The sequence below is a fragment of the Chiloscyllium punctatum genome, chromosome 41 (assembly GCF_047496795.1).
Source record: "Chiloscyllium punctatum isolate Juve2018m chromosome 41, sChiPun1.3, whole genome shotgun sequence".
Classification (NCBI taxonomy): Eukaryota; Metazoa; Chordata; class Chondrichthyes; order Orectolobiformes; family Hemiscylliidae; genus Chiloscyllium; species Chiloscyllium punctatum.
In genome coordinates this window covers 16,082,184-16,102,804 of record NC_092779.1, presented here as the reverse complement: position 1 = coordinate 16,102,804, position 20,621 = coordinate 16,082,184, and the positions used below count along the sequence as shown (strand labels likewise).

The 20,621-nt window shown below is 41.4% G+C and overlaps 1 protein-coding gene across 8 annotated transcripts in view; it reads left to right on the top strand.

Moving 5' to 3' along the window:
- Positions 1–20,621, top strand: part of fars2 (phenylalanyl-tRNA synthetase 2, mitochondrial) — a 457,813-nt gene that overhangs the window by 85,259 nt on the left and 351,933 nt on the right. For 6 of the 8 annotated variants that reach the window (XM_072560441.1, XM_072560438.1, XM_072560443.1 and 3 more), the window contains 2 exons: positions 7,526–8,152; positions 17,307–17,466. In XM_072560441.1, coding sequence (XP_072416542.1) covers positions 7,526–8,152; positions 17,307–17,466 — 787 coding nt within the window. The remainder of the gene's footprint in view (positions 1–7,525; positions 8,153–17,306; positions 17,467–20,621) is intronic. The other 2 variants (XM_072560442.1, XM_072560440.1) reach the window with 1 other exon arrangement.

The following is a 20,621-nucleotide window of genomic DNA, read 5'->3' as shown; positions in this document are numbered from 1 at the left end:
TGAGTCCAGAGGTGGGTAAGCCCATGGGTGTGCCATTGATTTGTTCATATATTTGGTTGTTGAATGTGAAGTGTGTTGTGAAGTAAGGTCCAGTAGTTTGAGTATGCCGTCTTTGTTGATAGGTTCCCCGTCTTGTTGTCTGTTCTGTATGTCCAGCAGGTTGGCTATTGTTTCTCTGGCTAGGGTTTTGTCAATAGAGGTGAATAGTGCCGTTACATCGAATGAGACCATGGTTTCTTCCTTGTCTAGGTGTATATTTCTGATGATGAGCAAGAATTCCTGTGTTGATTGTATAGAGTGTCTGGATCCGCTGATCAGGTGTTTCAGTTTCTGTTGTAGTTCTTTGGCCAGTTTGTGTGATTGGTGTCCCTGGTAGTGATACTATGGGTCTGAGTGGGATGACTGGTTTGTGCACTTTAGGTAGTCCATAGAATCTGGGGGTGTTGTTGCTTTCAGGCTTCATTCTTTGTAGGTCAAACCTGGTTATCTGTCCGTTTTCTTTTTGTAGGTTCCTCAGTGTGTTGTTTATCCTATTGGTGAGCTGTGGCATGGGGTCAAACTCCCTGTTTTGGGAGGAAAGATCACAGAAGCGCTTCACAGGAGGCTCCCAAGCACTAAGGATGTCACCTAGACAGGGGACGAAACGTCTGCGACACAAATTCCCAGCTCGGCGAACAGAACCACAACAACGAGCACCCGAGCTACAAATCTTCTCACAAACTTTGAATTTAGAAGAATAATTTTATTCCCTTAGAGTATATCCAGAATATAATATTAAGAATCTAAAATTCTAAGATATCACTTTGCAAATAGTTTGTTATAGCTACAGTTCAAAGTACTGGATAAATTTAACATTTGTTGATCAAAATCCTTTCTAAAGGTCTCAATTGAGGAATTTCAATTTTCACAAAACAGGAAATATTCAGTTTGGTGTTTTAAGAAAATTGTACTGCAAGATGTATCTATCGTACTAATGTTGGCCATTCATCACTCATCATTTTCTGTGTCTCATAATTTGATTTAAGCAAGCATTATTTGACAGAAACTCATGTTTGTATAATATGCGGCTTGAATTATTCATTAAGCTACATCAAACTTACAAGTTGCATGTAAAATAGCCTACAGATCAGAATGTATTTTTCCCTGTCTACATTTCCACTCATCATACTTATATCAAACTGTTTTTTAGCATGTCTTCCCACATGTTTTTCCTTTTGGGAAGTAGTGTGGAGTGGTGGAAATATTTCTGGTCTAACTATCACCTTGTTGAACCATGCCACGAATGTTCCATCATTACCAGCAATTCCTGGCATGGAACACAATCCAGAAGCTTCTGACCCAGAGCTAGTGGCACTACCCTTGCACCAAACATCCCCACGCAGAATTAAAGAGGTAGCAGTGATACTAAATTCCCATTTCTTAGTTTGGCACTTTCTATTTCATGTTGGATCATCTTACTGTTAAGGAATGAATACTCCGCTTTGTGGGTTCTGCAGTAAAAGCTGAAGTTGATTTACAGAAATAAACATTTTTCATATATTTTTGTAATTTTGTTTTCTTTATGAATATTTCCTTAATGAGGACCAATACATTGTTTGTCAGTTTGTCATTAATCCCTGTCCACACCATTGACTCTTTAAACTTTGTTACTTGTTTGCACATAACACTGTAGAACAGAATTGTTTCCCTGGCAGCTGCTCTGGAATTCCACAGTGAAAGAAAAATTTTGGAGGGGAAGATTGCCCTCTGCTGATGATATTTGTGTGGGGCAATGGTGCAATGTTTCCACTCAACCAACAGAATCATCAAGGAGGATTTCTTGTTTCTTTTGGGAAATTCCTCACAATAATTTGTTTCCTGCTCTGCATGATTGATTAGTGCTTGTTGCTGCTGCTGGTGGTGGTTCAGTTAGCAAGGTTGGCAAGACAGCTTGTTTAGTATTCAGAGTGTTGCCAAAAGCAGGGGTTCAATTCCTGTATCGGCTGAGGTTACCATGAAGGACACTCCTTCTCAACCTCTACTCGCCTGAGGTATGGTAACCCTCAGGTTAAATCACCTCCAGTCGTCTCTATAATGAGAGAGCAGTCCTAATGTCTGGTAGGAATGTGGCGATTTTACTGCCTGTTGCAGAAATTGACATTAAAAAGAGATTATCCACACGGTGCTTGTACAGGAGGAAAGGCCATTTAGAAACTGGGCAGAGGAACAGCAGCAGGTGGCAGAGGAAGGAAGATTATTTTGTCAACCACATGAGACATTTGTACTATTATTTGAGAAAAGGCCTTCCCTTAACTTTCAGACTTATATTTGTTTCTGCAGGCAATGGTTTGCCTATTTGACTGTCATTGTTAAATGTTTCAGCATGTTGCTATATTGATGCCAGTGAATCCCTTTACCTTCACAGTGTAGGATTTGTAGTATTTATTCTGCCAGTTTATTTCACTTCTGAGTAATCTGTGGATTTGTTTAAGCTGATGATTATTTGGTCCAGATTTGATATGTCTAAGTCTGTATTTATTCTTCATGATCAACATTATGCCTTGGTTATGATCTACTTGCTGTCTATTCAGAAAGGTCAGTGCAGGGATGGCTGCTGTTCAAAAACCTATTTTAACAATTTGAACTTTGTAATCAAAAGCTCAATTTTAAACATTTTCAGATCTCATTAAATTTGTGGATATAATTAATACTGAGGAGTACTGCAAGAAATTGAGGGATTATTAACAATCTTACAGTTCAACACACATGAATGTGAAACCATACATTTTGGTAGGAAGAATGGGGAGGTCACTTATTTACTTGGAAGTTGCATGACTCAGTGATACTGAAGAACAAAAGGATCTCAAAGTTATGCCAGTATTTAGCAATACCTTGTAAAACAAATCAAGCACTAGATTTAATTTCTAGAGTTATAAAACTGAAATTTAGGGAGGTTATGATAATCCTTGTTTAGACTTTGGTTGGACCGTACTACTGTGTGCAGTTCTGATTGCTACATTATAAAAAGGATACAGAGGTGTTGAAGGGAGTGCAGAAATGATTTACAAGAATGATACCATTTATTTATCAGGAAAGGATGAACAGACTGGGTCTCTTTCTCTCCCAAAAAGAAGGCTGCAGGGTGACATAATAAAGATCTTCATAATTATCGAAGGCTTTGATGCAGTGAAAGTAGAAATAATGTTTACTTTTGTGCAAAAGAGCGTGGCAGTAATCACCAAAAAATCCTCCAGAGAATTCAAAGAAACTTCTTTGCCCAAAATTGATGAGAATGTGGAACTTGCTACCATAGAAAGTGGTTGTAACAAATATAACATTTAAAGGGAAACTTGACAAGTAAATGAGAGCGAAGAGAATAGAGGGTTACAATGGTAAATTTAGGCCAGAAAAGTTGGAATGAAGCTTAAGCACTGTCATGGCCTTGTTGCCCCAGTCTGTTCCAGTGCAGTAGATTCTTTGATGTTAACTTTTTATAAAGTTTAAATACTTGACAAATTTTCTGGGTCACTTATAAATGCCAGGTTAAAGTGGACAGTGATGCATTGGAATATGAAGCAGTTATACATCGTTAAAATTGAATAATACTATTGAACTCGGTGTGGCTTTAATTTATAGTCTTCCAGAATTTTTAGAAATCATAGAAACTTATGATACAGAAGGAAACCTTGCATGTGCATCGTGTGCATGCTATTTGATGGAGAACTACCCAACCTAATCACATATTCCAGCCCTGCACATCAAGTTAATTAAAGTTGTTACGCAAGTAATTTTCACATGTGCTGACCGTTTCTGCCCTTACACCTTTTTAACAGAGTTCCAGGCTCCTACCACCCTCTGGATGACAAAAGTATTTCCCAATTTATCCTGTAATCTTTCTACCAATTACTTTAAAGTAGTGCATCCTGGTTTTTGACCCTTCTGCTCAGATAAGTAGGTTCAATCTGTTTTCTCCATGGAGGTTCCTTATAATTTTTATGCACCTTGATTAAGTCACACTCCAACTTCTCTGCTCCAAGGACCAGGTTTACAATTCATTCCTCCATTTGGTACCACCAGCCCTTTAGCAGCAATTCAAGTGTGCAAAGTAGGAGATAATATTTTAAAGGCTGAATCTCATAAATAGATTTTACTGAATGTAACACATTCAAGGATGCCCATCAGTCAAGATACTGGTGATATAATTAGTGGACACCTCTACTAGAATTGCAACTACTGCTCACTATGCAGTAACATCCCTAGCATCTGTGTATGTGCTTGAGTATATTGCTTCAGCTCTGTTACAAGACGAATAACATAAAGACCTGTATTATTAATCAGACAACATGAAATTAGATCCTGTTGAGTCTTTTGGAGAATTTTATATCAATGCAGGAGTTCCTCAGGGTCCTGTCCAAAGCCCAACCATCTTCAGCTGCTTCATCAATGACCTCCTTTCCATCATAAGGTCAGAAGTATCAATGTTCACTCTTGACTGCATAAATGCTCCATATCATACGTAATTCCTCAGACACTGAAACAGTCTGTATCCACATGCAGAAATATGTGAGCAACATGTAGCCTTGAACTAATTAGTTGCTGGAAAAATTGGTTTCACAGAACTTCTAGGTAATGACTATCTCTAACAAGAGACAGTCTAACCATCGTTCCTTGACATTCAGTGCAATTAGTATAGCTTAAGCCTTTACTGTCAACATCCTGGGAGTTGCTGTTGACCAGAAATAGAATTGGACCAGCCATATATGCTCTTGCTACAATTAAATATCGGTCAGAGGTGAAGAAATCTCTCAAATAACTCATCTTCTGTCTCCGTAAAGCCTGATAACTATCTATAAGGCACAGGTCAGGAATGTGATTGAATACTCTCCAATTGCTTGGATGAGTATAGCTTTTAGCTCATTTTCTCCAACATTTCTCTTTTTCCATGCTCCTCTTCTAAGATGTTTACTCTTTACTGAAACATTATGCCATGAGGACTGATCACCCTCTATTACCTTGCTCAAATGACCATACTTCACAGAGGAGCATTTTAATAAGTATGATTAGCTAATTGACCATCCCCAACCCTGTTCTCATCACATATTCACAGTTCAAGAACTGCATCAGTTGATCTAATATTGCATGGTAGTAAAGATGCTGCAATTGATCTCACACACCTTGTGTCAACAGGGCCACTAAACAATAAACCATAATGGAAGTGCCAGCAAATTCTGCCCTTCTTAGTCGTATTGAGGTCAGTTGTACCATTCCAACTGTTGCTGCTATGGAGATCTATTAAATTAACATAAACTGATAGTTGAACCTTCCTGATCTGTGTGATTGGGCTTCTTATTGTATAAAGCTACATTTTAGAATTACTATCAGATAAAATACCTTGCACCAGGAAATGTGCAGCAGGTGTAGAGTAAAAGTTCCCTGTTCAATCTCAACAATATACTTTTGCATTGCTCTCATGCTAACCAACTTAAACAATAAGATTTTACACATATTTGTGATAATTTATCAGCAGTTTTTGAGACTTATACCTCTTAAAACATTAAAATGGCACAAATATGTTCATTTAAAACTTTGAAGGAGACTTTAACATAATCTGTCTGATTTGACCAGATGCATGCAATTTCTTATGGAGGAATTTTGCCTATTTTCTGTGTAACCCTTTGCTATTGCAAAAGTAGTGATTAATAATGCATGTCTTATTTTGAAGTTTCAATAGGTAAGTCAGGAAATAGGAAACATTTTACTTCTTTGCTCAACATGAATGAGATGTTACTGAAGAATATATGAGAGTTGCTTGTTTGAATTTTGATTTACTTTTATTCAGGATTATGTATTAACAAGACTTAAATCTACAGCAGTTTCCTCTGTAAACTTGATAAAACATCTCTGAAACCTATTTCTCAGAAGTATATTACAAAACAGAATTATGCCATGGCAATATTTTCATTGTCAGTGATTGTGATCCAAAATGTTGTTATTGCTTTTTGAAAAAATGCAATTTTGACATTATACCTGTTCATGTAGTATTTCTTCTCCTCTTGGCAGTGTTTGATCATCTGAACATGGTTTGGCTTTGACTGAAACCTAGCCTTCCTTTTGTGAAGCCCTCCCATTTGCCAACACTTTTTCCATCATCTGTCCTGCATAAAGCAAGGAAGTTTTTATTTGTAATCTTTTATGAACCAATTATCCTTTTTTTTCCCCTTTGTTATTCCTGTTACACCTTTTTGGAGAATCTGACCTTGGACTACCTCTTCTTTTCTCTTTGTCCTCCCCTTTCCTGCCTACTGAGTTCCTTATATGTGATGCATTTTCTTGTTCCACCTTCACTCTAAGCAACTTCTGAACCATGTTGATTCCATTTTCATCTTAACTCACCTTGCGCTACCATATTTTTCATTGGGCTTATTGCCTACTTCCTCCACCCTCCCATCATTCAAAAATGGCCCTCTCTGAGATCACCGTGTTTATGCTAGCATCTCCTGGTCTCCCTAGCTTATTCCTGATTAACAGTTATTCATCCCACATTCCCATGCTAACTGACATTATAAGTGTGTCTTCTCAAATATTGAACTATCCTTGACCATAATTCTCTCCAAAGTAACGTTCAACAGCTATTTCCTTCAACATCTTTTAATGTGTCTCATCTTAATGTGTACCCATCTTAGTCATGATACTGTGTGTATATTTAGCTAATCAGATTTCTGTTTCTGTCACATCAGTTTTATGCATGTTACAATTTAGAATAGGTATTCTTAAAAGCATATGATTATCTTGACTCCTTTAGCAGCTGGCTGGAATTGTCTTTTCTCTTTCGACATAACAAAGACAAATCTTCACTTTAATTATGACTCATTCTAATCTTGCCCAGAAGATCAACTCTTCCCCTACCACCCAGTCCTGTAGCTACTCTCAACCTCTTCGCTCTTTTTTATAGATGTGTACACATACACACTTGCATGCATACACACCTTCACAAGAACTCACTACTGTCTGATTATTGCTTCTTGCACATCATAATAAACCATAAAGAACAAATAAGAGGATGCTTCCTTTAATTCATCCTTTTCTCACTAGCATTTCAGTCATCTTGTGAAAATGAATTTTTCCAACTCGTTTCGGTTAGCCTTTTGTACTTATGTTACATTATTACTGAATTTCGTTACTTACTATTTTATGAATTTATGATATGAACGTTGTTCATTCCCTAGTTAGATGTTTGATAACTTGTAAATGTAATACTGAATGTGATGAAACAAAGCCATTTGGCACCCTCCTGGAGCTTTCTCAAGTATTTTATTTGTTCATCCTCGTTGTTAATCCATGTCAACATTATGGCTAAACTGACTTAGCAATGATATTTGGAAAAAATCTACATCCAACTTATCCAAAGTTCATAGATGTGTTATTTTGTTCCAATTTGTATCAATTAGAGATGCTGAATTCTAAGATTCTTATGGTTCTGTTTTACTCAATGTGTGTAAGTGATGTGCAAATTGAATATAGGAGCTAAACAACTTTCTTTTCCCAGGTTAGATCAACAATGAAGAAGGTACCTCGTAAATTCTTTTCATATCTACAATTTCAAAAGGCTTTACAGTTTCTTCAGTTCCAATCAAGAGATGCTGGTGGAAATATAAAGCAGCTCCGATGTATAACATCCGGTCCAGCAGCTAGTGCGACAACTTCTGACTTGATTGAAGTGTTTGGGAAATTCTACAGTCGAGATGATTATACAAATATTACACCAAAGATATTGTCCAAAGTGGGAAAAAGCTTACATAACCAAAGAAATCATCCTTTATGGCTCATTAAAGAACGCATTAAGAAACATTTCTATACACAGTATTTGAATCGTAATAGAAATCCAATGTTTTCAGTGTATGATAATCTGTCTCCTGTGGTTACCACAGCGCAGAACTTTGACAGTTTGCTTATACCAGTGGATCATGCAAGCAGGAAGAAAGGAGATAACTTTTACCTGAATCAAACTAATATGCTCCGAGCTCATACATCTGCTCACCAACATGATCTTATTCGTGCAGGCCTTAATGCCTTTCTGGTAGTGGGAGATGTCTATCGACGAGATGAAATTGATAGTAGCCACTATCCAGTCTTCCATCAAATGGAAGGAGTCAGACTATTCTCAAAACATGAAGTAAGTGTTGACTGATATTATTCCTTGGTTACCTGTTAAAAATTCTGCTTTATGCAAATTTTTAGTGTTTGGTTTTGTGTTGATGGATGAAAAAGCCAGTATCTTTTACTATATTGTAAAGCAAAGAACTGCAAAGATCTGAAACAAACAAAAACAAAAAGCATTGCACAACATACCCAGGAACACACTATTTTACAGATGGTAATGTGTCATAAGGTAGGATTAATATGAGATCTAACTAGTTAAGGACCGTCGAGGAATTAGCAATAATAATGCAGTAGAATTTCAAATTAATTTTGCGGGAGAGCAACTCTGGTTTCAAAACAGAATCGTCAACTTAAATAAATGCAACTACAGAGATATAAAGAAAGTGTTGTCTCAAGCAGTCTGGGGAAAAAAGACTAAGGGAAAGGTCAGTAAATAACCAGTAGCAGACATTTAAACAAATATTTTATCACCCTAACCAAATTTCTTTCTAATCAGAAAGAAGGACTAGATAACTACCTGTCGGTAACAAAATCTATCAAGGGGAATATCCAGTCAAAGTACAAAAAATGAGTGGTAGGTCAGAGGATTGGGATTGTACGAGGATCCAGCAGCAGAGGAATAAAAAGCTAATAAAAAGGGAGAACATGGATCGTGAAAGTAAACTGGCAAGAAATACAAACAACAAGAGCTTCTATGGGTATAAGAAGACAAAGAGTAGCTAATCTGAGTGTTGGACCCTTGGAAGCTGTGACTGAGGAATTGACAGTTGGGAACAACGAAATGATTGATAATTTAAGCCAAAAGTTGGCATCATCTACATGGTGGAGGAGACTAACCAATCCAGAGATATCATAAAAGCAAACTTCTATTGGGAGAAAATGTCTTATAACAGTTTGTATCACTTGGGACAACATATCTGATAAACTAATGGGATTGAAGGCAGATAAGTCACCAAGAACTGATTGTCTGAATCCACAGGTTTTAAGAAAGTGGCACCACAGATGGTGGAGGCATTGGTTGAAATAGTCCAGAACTCGCTTGATTCCCAAAGGTTCTAGAAGATTGGAGAATTGCTAATATGACCCCCATTTCAAGGAGGACCAAAGCAAGAAACTATAAGCAGTCTAATTAGTCCAATATCTGTTACTGGGAAAATGCTTAATTACGTTATTATGAAGGAAAAGTGGATTTTTAGAAAAGCAGAACACAATCAAACAGACCAATGTGTTTTTGTGAAAGGAAAATCATGTTTAGCAAATTTGTGAGAATGGTGCACATTAATGGTTATTGCATAAGGTAGGATCTAATAGTATTGGCGATAATGTATTAACATTGATTAAGTATTGGTTAACACACAGAAGACCCCAAGAGTTGGGATTAATGGGTCTTTTTCAGGTTAGAATAATGTTTAACTAATGGAGTACCACAAGGATCATCAATTATTTACTATCTATATTAATGACCTGACAGATGGGACAGTGTCAAGCATGTGGTACTGGAAAAGCACAGAAGGGCAGGCCGCATCCGAGGATCAGGAGAGTCGATGTTTCGGGCAAAAACCCTTCATCAGGGCTTTTGCCTGAAATGTCGACCCTCCTGCTTCTCGGATGCTACCTGACCTGCTGTGCTTTTCCAGCACCACACTCTCAACTCTAATCTCCAGTATCTGCAGTCCTCACTTTTGCCTAGATGGGGTGGTGTGTATTGTATCCATATTTGATACAATACATAAATAAGTAGAAGAGCATGTTGTGGTGAGGACATAAAGAATCTGTAAGGCGATTTAGATTGATTGATTGAGTGGGCAAAAACTGTGTGAAGGAAATGTGAGGTCATGCACTTTGGTAGGAGGAATCAAAAGGCAGACTGTTGTTCAAATGGGGAGAGACTCCAAAAAGGGTGTCACAGAGGGATCTGGGTGTTCCTGTGCATGAAACAGTATTGGTGTGCGGATGCAACAAGTAGTTAAGAAAGCAAATTTAATTTTGATCTTTATTGCTCAAGCCATGGGACATAGTTACAGAATTAAAGAGCCATTCATTTAAAACTGAGGTGCAAAGGAATTTCTTCTTCCAGAGGGTAATGAATATTTGAAATTCTCTACCCTAGAGATTTGTGCAGTTGGATCACAGAGTACTTATAAGGTAATTTTATTTATGAGGTAATTTTAAGTACAATCTGCTACAAAACTGTGCTTATCACTGAACAGATGTACAGTTTTTAGAAGTGAATGGATTTCAGGTTAAATGAGTGCTATCAAGGCTTGTGTAATGATGTGAATAAACAGCATGTAAATACCACTATACAGGCAGCCAACAGGTTGTAAACAGGTTCTGTTCTGAGCCTATTTGCAAGTCAAATTGGACACAAGTTGGAACACAGTGCAGGACAATATAATGTAGTCCTTCATAAGTACAGGAGAGATTTGTATGTCAGATATTTAAAACTACATTTCTGTGTAGGATAGTATTCATAAGTACAAGCATCATAATTAGTATTTTCATAATTCAGAGTCTCCCTTTATACCGAAATCAACATCGTCATTGCTGAATTTTTAAACCAATTGTTTTATCAAAAATGGTACTTGAAACTTAATATACTGCATTAAGATCAGTCCTGCTTATTTTTTATTATATTTTTCATTAAACTAATGGAAGTACTTTTTTAGGATAAAAGTGTAATATTGTCAAAATAAAACTAAAGTGGGACATTGGGACCAGTTCTGAGGGAGGTGGGACTATTAATAGTCTACACCTGGGCAGGACTAGAACCAATGTCCTAGGGGGTGCTTTTGCTAACGCTCTGGGAAGGTTTAAACTAATATGGCGGGGGATGGGAACCAAACGAGGAGGTCAGTGGATAGTTAGGGGATAGTAACTAAAGCCTGGAAGGAACTAGATAATGAAGGTAGCGTGACTAAGGGGAAGAGTAGGCAGGGAGCAGATGATGACAGCTGGTCTGAGATGCATTTATTTTAATGCGAGAAGTGTAGTAAGTAAGGCAGATGAACTTAGGGCTTGGATTAGTACCTGGGAGTATGATGTTATTGCTTTTACTGAGAGTTGGTAGAGGGAAGGGCAAGGTTGGCAACTAAATATCCCAGGATATAGATGCTTCAGTTGGGATAGAAGTTGCATTACTGGTCAGAGGGGATATCACAGCTGTGCTGAAGGAGGGCACTATGGAGGACTTGAGCAGTGAGGCAATATGGGAAAAGCTCAGAAATAGGAAAGGTGCAGTAACAATGTTGGGATTGTTTAACAGGCCTAGGTAAAAACAAGGACTGCAGATGCTGGAAACCAGATTCTAGATTAGAGTGGTGCTGGAAAAGCACAGCAGTTCAGGCAGCATCTGAGGAGCAGGAAAATCGACGTTTCGGGCAAAAGCCCTTCATCAAGAATAGAGGCAGAGTGCCTGCAGGATGGAGAGATAAATGAGAGGAGGGTGGGGGTGGGAGAAAGTAGCATAGAGTACAATAGATGAATGGGGGTGGGGATGAAGGTGATAGGTTAGAGAGGAGTGTGAAGTGGATAGGTGGGAAGGAAGAGTGGCAGGTTGGACAATTCATGGGGACAGTGCTGAGCTGGAAGTTTGGAACTGGGGTGAAGTGGGGGAAGGGGAAATGAGGAAACTGTTGAAGTCCACATTGATGCCCTGGGGTTGACGTGTTCCGAGGTGGAAGATGAGGCATTCTTCCTCCAGGTGTTAGGAGTGGCGGTGAAGGACCTCCGTGTCCTTAGCTGAGTGGGAGCAGGAGTTGAAATGTTGGGACACAGGGCAGTGTGGTTGATTGCTGCAGGTGTCCCAGAGATGTTCCCTAAAGCACTCTGCTAGGAGGCATCCAGTCTCCCCAATGTAGAGGAGACCGCATCGGGAGCAACGGATACAATATATAATCTTGGTGGATGTGCAGGTAAAACTTTGATGGATGTGGAAGGCTCCTTTGGGGCCTTGGATGGAGGTGAGGGAGGAGGTGTGGGCGCATGTTTTGCAATTCCTGCGGTGGCAGGATGGGAGGGTGGTTTGTTGTTGGGCGTCGTGAACCTGATCAGGTAGTCATGGAGGGGGTGGTCTTTGCGGAAGGCAGAAAGGGGTAGGGAGGGAAATATATCCCTGGTGGTGGGGTCCATTTGGAGGTGGCGGAAATGTCTTTGGATGATGTGGTTTATGCGAAGGTTGGTAGGGTGGAAGTTGAGCACCGGGGGGTTCTGTCCTTGTTATGGTTGGAGGGGTGGGGTCTGAGGGCTGAGGTGTGGGATGTGGACGAGATGCGTTGGAGGGCATCTTTAACCACGAAGGAAGGGAAATTGCGATCTCTAAAGAAGGAGGCCATCTGGTGTGTTCTGTGGTGGAACTGGTCCTCCTGGGAGCAGATCCGGCGGAGGAATTGGGAATATGGGATGGAACTTTTGCAGGAGGTAGGGTGGGAAGAGGTGTAATCCAGGTAGCTGTGGGAGTTGGTAGGTTTGTAAAAAATGTCAGTGTCAAGTCGGTCGTCATTAATGGAGATGGAGAGGTCCAGGAAGGGGAGGGAGGTGTCAGAGATGGTCCAGGTCAATTTAAGGTCAGGGTGGAATGTGTTGGTGAAGTTGAAGAATTGCTCAACCTCCTCAAGGGAGCACGAGGTGGTGCCAATGCAGTCATCAATGTAGCGGAGGAAGAGGTGGGAGTGGTGCCGGTGTAATTACGGAAGATCGACTGTTCTACGTAGTCAACAAAGAGACAGGCATAGCTGGGACCCATACGGGTGCCCATGGCTACCCCTTTTGTCTGGAGGAAGTGGGAGGATTTGAAGGAGAAATTGTTAAGGCTGAGGACCAGTTCAGCCAAATGAATGAGACTGTCGGTGGAAGGGTACTGTTGGGGACATCGTGAGAGGAAGAAACGGAGGACTTGGAGGCCCTGGTCATGGTGGATGGAGGTGTAGTGGTATTGGATATCCATGGTGAAGATGAGGCATTGGGGGCTGGGGAAACGGAAGTCTTGGAGGAGGTGGAGGGCATGGGTGGTGTCTTGAACATATGTGGGGAGTTCCTGGACTGGGGGGGGGATAAGACAGTGTCGAGGTAGGTGGGGTGGAGCATGCTGAGACAATGGGTCGGCCAGGGTGGTCAGGCTTGTGGATCTTGGGAAGGAGGTAGAACCAGGCAGTGCGGGGTTCCCGGACTATGAGTTTGGAAGCTGTGGGTGGGAGGTCTCCTGAGGTGATGAGGTTCTGTATGGTCTGGGAGATGGTATCGTGATGGGGGTGGGGTGGGGTCATGGTCGAGGGGGTAGTAGGAGGAGGTGTCTTCGAGTTGGCATCTGACTTCAGCGATGTAGAGGTCAGTGCTCCAGACTGTCACTGCACCCCCTTTATAGGCTTGCTTGATGGTGAAGTCGTGATTCGTGCAGAGGCTGCGCGGTGTGAGAATGAGAGGTTGGAGTGGGGAAGGGGGTAGACGGGTTGAAGTGGTGAATGTCTCCACGGCAGTTGGAAATGAAGAGGTTGAGGGCAAGTAATAGGCTAGGACAAGGTGTCCAGGTGGATGGAGTGTGTTGGAGGCGGGCGAAGGGGTACTCGGAAGCTGCGCGGGAGTCCTGATTGTAAAAGTAAGCTCGGAGGCGGTGGAATAAGCGTTCGACATCGCGGCATGTATTAAATTCATTGATGCTTGGGCGGAGGGGGATGAAGGTGAGTCCTTTGCTGAGGACTGATCGTTCGTCCTCAGTGAGGTGGAGGTCTGGGGGAATGGTGAAAACTCGGCAGGGCTGGGAGCTGTGTCCCGGTGTGGGTGTGGAGCTGGGAGTGGGGGCGGACCCTGTAACTGGAGTGGTAGTAGGGGGAAATGTGGGTGGAGTCATGAGAAGGGGTGGTGTTCCCCTCAGGGTTCTGGGGGATGGTGACAATGGGATCTGCAGGGGGCGTGTCAGCAGAATGCAGGTGAGTGGCATTGGTGGGGGCGGAAGTGGTGGTGAACACAGCAGTGGCGGGTTGGAAGTCACTGAGCATGTGACATCAGCAATGATGTGAGGGGTGGACGTGATGTCACGTGTGGTGCATGAGGAATTGTGAGGGGCGGAAGTGGCCGTGGAAGCGGCCATGATGGGAGCGGAAGTGACATCATTGATCACCGTTGGGATGGTATCTGCACCAGCCGCATGTCTAATGGTATCCGAGCAGTTCCACAGGCCTCCCAACAGTGAATGTGAGATAGGGGTACAAGTATGTAGACAGACTATGGAAAGGTGTAGGAACAACAGGGTGGTGGTGCTGAGAGCTTTTAATTTTCCCAACATTGACTGGAATTCACTAAGTATTAGAGGTTTAGGTGGAGCAGGATTTGTAAGGAGCATCCAAGAGGGTTTTCGAGACCAATATGTAAATAGTCCAACTCTGGAAGGGGCCATACTGGACCCGGTGTTCGGGAATGAGCCCGGCCAGGTGGTTGAAATTACAGTAGGGGATTACTTTGGAAATAGTGATCACAATTCTGTAAGTTTCAGAATACTCATGGTCAAAAACAAGAGTGGTTCTAAAGGAAGAATGCTAAATTGGGGATGGCCAACTATAGCAAAATTCGGTAGAAGCTGGGGAATGTGGATTGGGAGTAGCTGTTCGAGGGTAAATCCTCATTTGATATGTGGGAGGCTTTTAAAGATTTCTGATCAAGGGCTTATGCCTGAAACATTGATTCACCTGCTCTTCAAATACTGCCTGACCACTGTGCTCTTCCAGCACCATACTCTTCAACTCTGACCTCCAGCATTTGCAGTCCTCACTTTCGTCTAGGCTTTTAAAGAGAGGTTGATTAGAGTGCAGGACAGACATGTCCCTGTGAACATGTGGGATAGAAATGGCAAGATTAGGGAACCATGGATGACAGGTGAAATTGTGAGACTAGCTAAGAGGAAAAAGGAAGCATACATAAGGTCTGGGCGACAATATTAGCTTTGGAACAACATTGGGAAAATGGGATCAATCTGAAACAAGGAATTAAGAGGGCTGAGACTGGTGATGAAATATCTTTTGCAAACAGGGTTAAGCAAAAACCCAAAGCCTTTTATTCATATATAAGAAACAAGAGAGTAATTAGAGAAAGGGTAGAGTGATGCTGGAAATGCACAGCAGATGAGGCAGCATCTGAGGTGCAGGAAAATTGGCGTTTCGGGCAGGAGCCAGTCATCAGGAATTCCTGATGAAGGGTTCCTGCCTGAAACGTCAACTTTCCTGCTCCTCGGATGCTGCCTTACCTGCTGTGCATTTCCAGCACCACTCTAATCTTGACTCTAATCTTCAGCATCTGCAGTCCTCACTTTTGCCTGACTAGAGAAAGAGTTGGCCCACTCAAGGACAAAGGAGGGAAGTTATGCATGGAATCAGAGAAAACAGGTGGGATTCATAAGAGTACTTTGCATGGATATTCACTGAGGAGAAGAGTATGACGGTTGTTGAGGTTAGGGTTGGATGTTTGATTACTCTAGGTCAAATCAGCATAAGGAGAGAGGAAGTGTTGGGTATTCTGAAAGGCATTAAGGTGGACAAGTCCCTAGATCCGGATAGGATCTATCCCAGGTTACTGAGGGAAGCGAGATAGGAAATAGCTGGGTCCTTAACATATCTTTGCAGCATCCTTGAACATGGGTGAGGTCCTGGAGGACTGGAGAATTTCTAATGCCCCTTGTTTCAGAAGGGTCGCAAGGTTAATCTAGGTAGTTATTGATTGGTGAGTCTGACATCAGTGCACAGAAAGATGCTGGAGAAGATACTGAGGTATAGGATCTGTTTACATTTGGAAGAAAATGGGCTTATCAGTGATAAGCAACAGGGGAGTTTTGTGCAGGGGGGGTCATATCTTACCAACTTAATAGAATTCTTTGAGGAAGTGACAAAGTTATTTGATGATGGAAGAGCTGTAGATTTTGTATACACGGACTTCAGTAAGGCATTTGATAAGGTTCCCCATGGTCGACATGATAGAAAGTGAAGTCACATGGGGGTCCAGGTTGTTCTAGCTAGATGGTTAGAGAACTGGCTGGGCAACAGGAGACAGAGAATAGTAAGTGGAAGGAATTTTCTCAAAGCTGAGAACTGTGACCAGTGGTGTTCCACAGGAATCCGTGCTGGGACCATTGTTGTTTGTGATATACATGAATGATCTGGAGGAAGGTATAAGTGGTCTGATTAGCAAGTTTGCAGATGACACAAAGATTGGTGGAATAGCAGATAGTGAAAGGGACTGTCAGAGAATATTGAAGAATACAGATAGATTGGAGAGTTGGGCAGAGAAATGGCAGATGAAGTTCAATCTGGGCAAATATGAGATGATGCATTTTGGAAGATCCAATTCAAGAGCAAACTATGTGGTGAATGGAAAAGCCCTGGGAAAAGTGATGTACATAGAGATCTGGATGATGAGGACCATTGTACCTGAAGGTGGCAACACAGGTTGATAGAGTGGTCATGAAGGCATATGGCATGCTTTCCTTCATCCAACAGGGTATTGAGTACAAGAGTTTGCAGGTCATATTACATTTGTCTGGGACTTTGGTTCAGCCACATTTGGAATACTGAGTACAGTTCTGGTTGCCACATTACCAAAAGGATGTGGATGCTTTGGAGAGGGTGTAGAGGAGGTTCAGCATGATGTTGCCTGGTATGGAGGGCGCTAGCTATGAAGAGAGGTTGAGTAGATTAAGATTATTTTCATTAGAAAAACAGTTTGGGGGACCTGATTGAGGCCTACAAAATCAGGAAAGGTATACACAGGGTGGATAGCAAGAAGATTTTTCCCAGAGTGGGTGACAGTTACTAGGGGTCTCAAGTTCAAAGTGAATGGGGAAAAGTTTAAGGGAGATAAGCGTGGAAAGTTCTTTACGCAGAGGGTGGTGGGTACCTGGAATGTGTTGCCAGTGGACTTGGTAGAGGCGGGCACAATAATATCATTTAAATGTATCTAGACAGATACATGAATGGGCAAGAAGGAGAGGGATACAGATTCTTAGAAAATAGGCGACAGGTTTATCTTGAGGATCTAGATCGGCGCAGGCTTGGAGGGCCGAAGGGCCTGTTCCTGTACTGTAATTTTCTTTGTTCTTTGTAAATTGTGGGGGAGAAGTGATTGTTAAATATCATATACTAGTTCCTATAACCTAAACAAACCAAATTGCCTTCTCTTTTTTTCAGTTGTTTGCCAATGTCCAAAATGGTGAAGAACTTTGCATTTTTGAGAAGGGATGCCGCATACCCTGTAAACAGGAGAGGCACACACTCGAGGCTGTTAAGCTACTTGAATTTGACTTAAAGCAGACGCTAAAGAAAGTCATGATACATCTCTTTGGGAAAGGTATGTAAATTGTTATAATCTGTACATGATTTAATCATAATGCTTGCATGTGACTTTCATGCTTTGTTGAATTATTTCAAAATCTGGTGACACTGATAGGAAACATTTATTGTTCTTTTGCAAGTGTCGTCTTGTATACAACTGTGTATCTTGCAAGGTCACTTCAGAGGATAATTAAGTTCACAATGTTATTGTGAAAGTAGAATGCACTCTGAACCCTTTTCAATGGAACAACTATTTTAACAGTTGCCCAAAATGAAAGCTGTTGAGAGCCACAAGATGAAAATTCAGTATGTCTGACCCAAATTCTTGGCAAATTACTAACCATCTCTGGTGGAATGCATACTTTGCACATGTAATAAAAAAAGTTGCATTAAATTTAGGTATCAGTTGGGAAAAAAAAGTGAAATCGAACTAGCCCCAATGGTCATATATGTTATAATTTGGGGAATCATGATCACTGTCATGAAATATAGGCAGTCAGCTATCTGTAAGCACCTTTTTGATATCATATTGTGTTTGTTAAGAAGCAACAGTTTAGGTACAATAAATTATTTAATTAGGCAAAGAAAGGAAATGATTCATGATAGATGTAATAGTAGAAAGGGTGAGTAGCCAAGGCCTTTGCCTTAGGGTACTGGAGTCCAAAATGAGAGGGTATAGGTTTAAGGTGAGAGGAGACAGATTTAAAAGTGACCTATGGGGCGGAGGGTGGTGCGTGTATGGAATGAGTTGCCAGAGAAAGTGGTGGAGACTAGTATAATTACAGCATTTAAGAGGCATCTGGGTGGGTATATGAATAGGAAGGGTTTAGAGGAATATGAGCCAAATGTTGGCTAATGGGACTCAATTAATTTGGAATATCTGGCTGGCATGGACGAGTTGGACCAAAGGGTCTGTTTCCATGCTGTACAGCTGCATGACTCCATGACTTTGCCAATCCTGATGGTGCTCTGTAGGATGGAGAAACAGGATTGGTGGCTCCCCGCAATTTGGACAATGATATTTCACATTCTTTAGTGGTAACACTCTGTTATCTCCTTGAACGTCTAGACACCGAAATCATAACAAGGCAGTGTGCCACCCAGTAAATTTTTGACACGAGCCTACGTACCTTTAAGTGATTCTTATGACCTTTCCTTTTTTTCCTCTTATGCTGGACATCTTTTTATATTTGTAGAAGGCTTGTTACTGATGCGCTGCCGAAAATACTAAATATGGAATACTAAAATAATGTAGTTTCAAAGAGGAATTTCCACCATATTATTTGACATTTTTATCGTTACTTTTGTCAATGAAATAATCCTGTCACACTCAGGATGGGAAGAGTTATGACAAGAATTTTGGTTATTGATTCTTGTGATTAAAAAAGTTTATTGTAGTATACAGTGATTTATCTTCTCAGTTATGTGAGAAGTAATAAACTGTTCCTTGACCCAGCTATGCCAATTAAGCTGGTTAATTTTGAGCATGATATTTTCTGTACAGTCATAATCAAAAAGAAGTAGTGTAGGGCAAGCTAATGGTGCTAAAGGTAGATAAGTCACTTGATCCTGATGGAATGTGTCCCAGGGTAGTAAAAAAAGATGGTGGGGGAAATAGCAAATGCATTTGTGGTAATTTACCAAAATCCACTGGACTCTGGGGCAATTACAGCAGATAGGAAAACAGCAAATGTGACATCACTGTTTTAAAAAAAAGAAGAGGTTGATGTTATTTTAAACTTCTGTAGTGGGGAAAATGCTTAAATTTTTCATGAAGGATGAAACAGCGAGACATCTGGATAGAAATTATCCCATTGGGCAGAAGCAGCACGGGTTCATGAAAGTAGAAAGTGAGGACCGCAGATGCTGGAGATCAGAGTCAAAGTGGCGATGCTGGAAAAGCACAGCCGGTCAGGCAAAGTTGGAGGAGCAGGAGACTCGACATTTCGAGCATAAGCTCTTCATCAGGAATGTGGGGAAGGCCAAGGGGGCTGAGAGATAAATGGAAGTGGGTGGAGCTAGGGGAATATAGCTGGGAATGCGATAGGTAGATGAAGATGGGGGTGATGATGATAGGTTGGAGCGGAGGGTGGATCGGATAGATGAGAAAGAAGATGGACAGGTAGGACAGTTCAAGAAGGTGGTGCTGGGTTGGAGGATTAAATCTGGGATAAGGTGGGAGGAGGGGAGTGGAGGAAACTGGTGAAATTAACATTGATCCCATGTGGTTGGACCATCCCAAGGCGGAAGATGAGGCGTCCTTCCTCCAGGTGTCAGGTGGCTAGAACTTGGTGGTGAAAGAGGCCTACGGCTTGCATGTCCTTGCAGACTGGGAGGGGGAGTTATAGAGTCATAGAGATGTACAGCATGGAAACAGACCCTTCGGTCCAACCCGTCCATGCCGACCAGATGTCCCTAACCAATCTAGTCTCACCTGCCAGCACCCAGCGTATATACCTCCAAACGCTTCCTACTCATATACCTCCGAATGCCTTTTAAATGTTGCAATCGTACTAGCTTCCACCACTTCCTGTGGCAGCTCAATCCATACACGTACCACCCTCTACGTGAAAAGTTTGCTCCTTAGGTCTCTTTTATATCTTCTCTCACCCTAAACCTATCCCCACCCCAGGGAAAAGACTTTGTCTATTTATCTGATCCATGCCCCTCATAATTTTGTAAACCTGTATAAGGTCATCTCTCAGCCTCTGACACTCGAGGGAACTCAGCCCCAGCCTGTTCAGCCTCTCCCTATAGCTCAAATCCTCCAACCCTAGCAACATCCTTGTAAATCTTTTCTGAACCCTTTCAAGTTTCACAACATCTTTCCGATTGGAAGGAAACCAGAATTGCATGCAGTATTCCAACAGTGGTCTAGCCAATGTCCTGTACATGACCTCCCAACTCCTGCACTCAATACTCTGACTGATAAAGGAAAGCATACCAAACACCTTCTTCACTATCCTATTTACCTGTAACTCCACTTTCAAGGACCTATGAACCTGCACTCCAAGATCTCTGTTCAGCAACACTCCCTAGGACTTTACCATTAAGTGTATAAGTCCTGCTAAGATTTGCTTTCCCAAAATGCAGCATCTCACATTTATCTGAATTAAACTCCATCTGCCACTTCTCAGCCCATTGGCCCAACTGGTCCAGATCCTGTTGTAA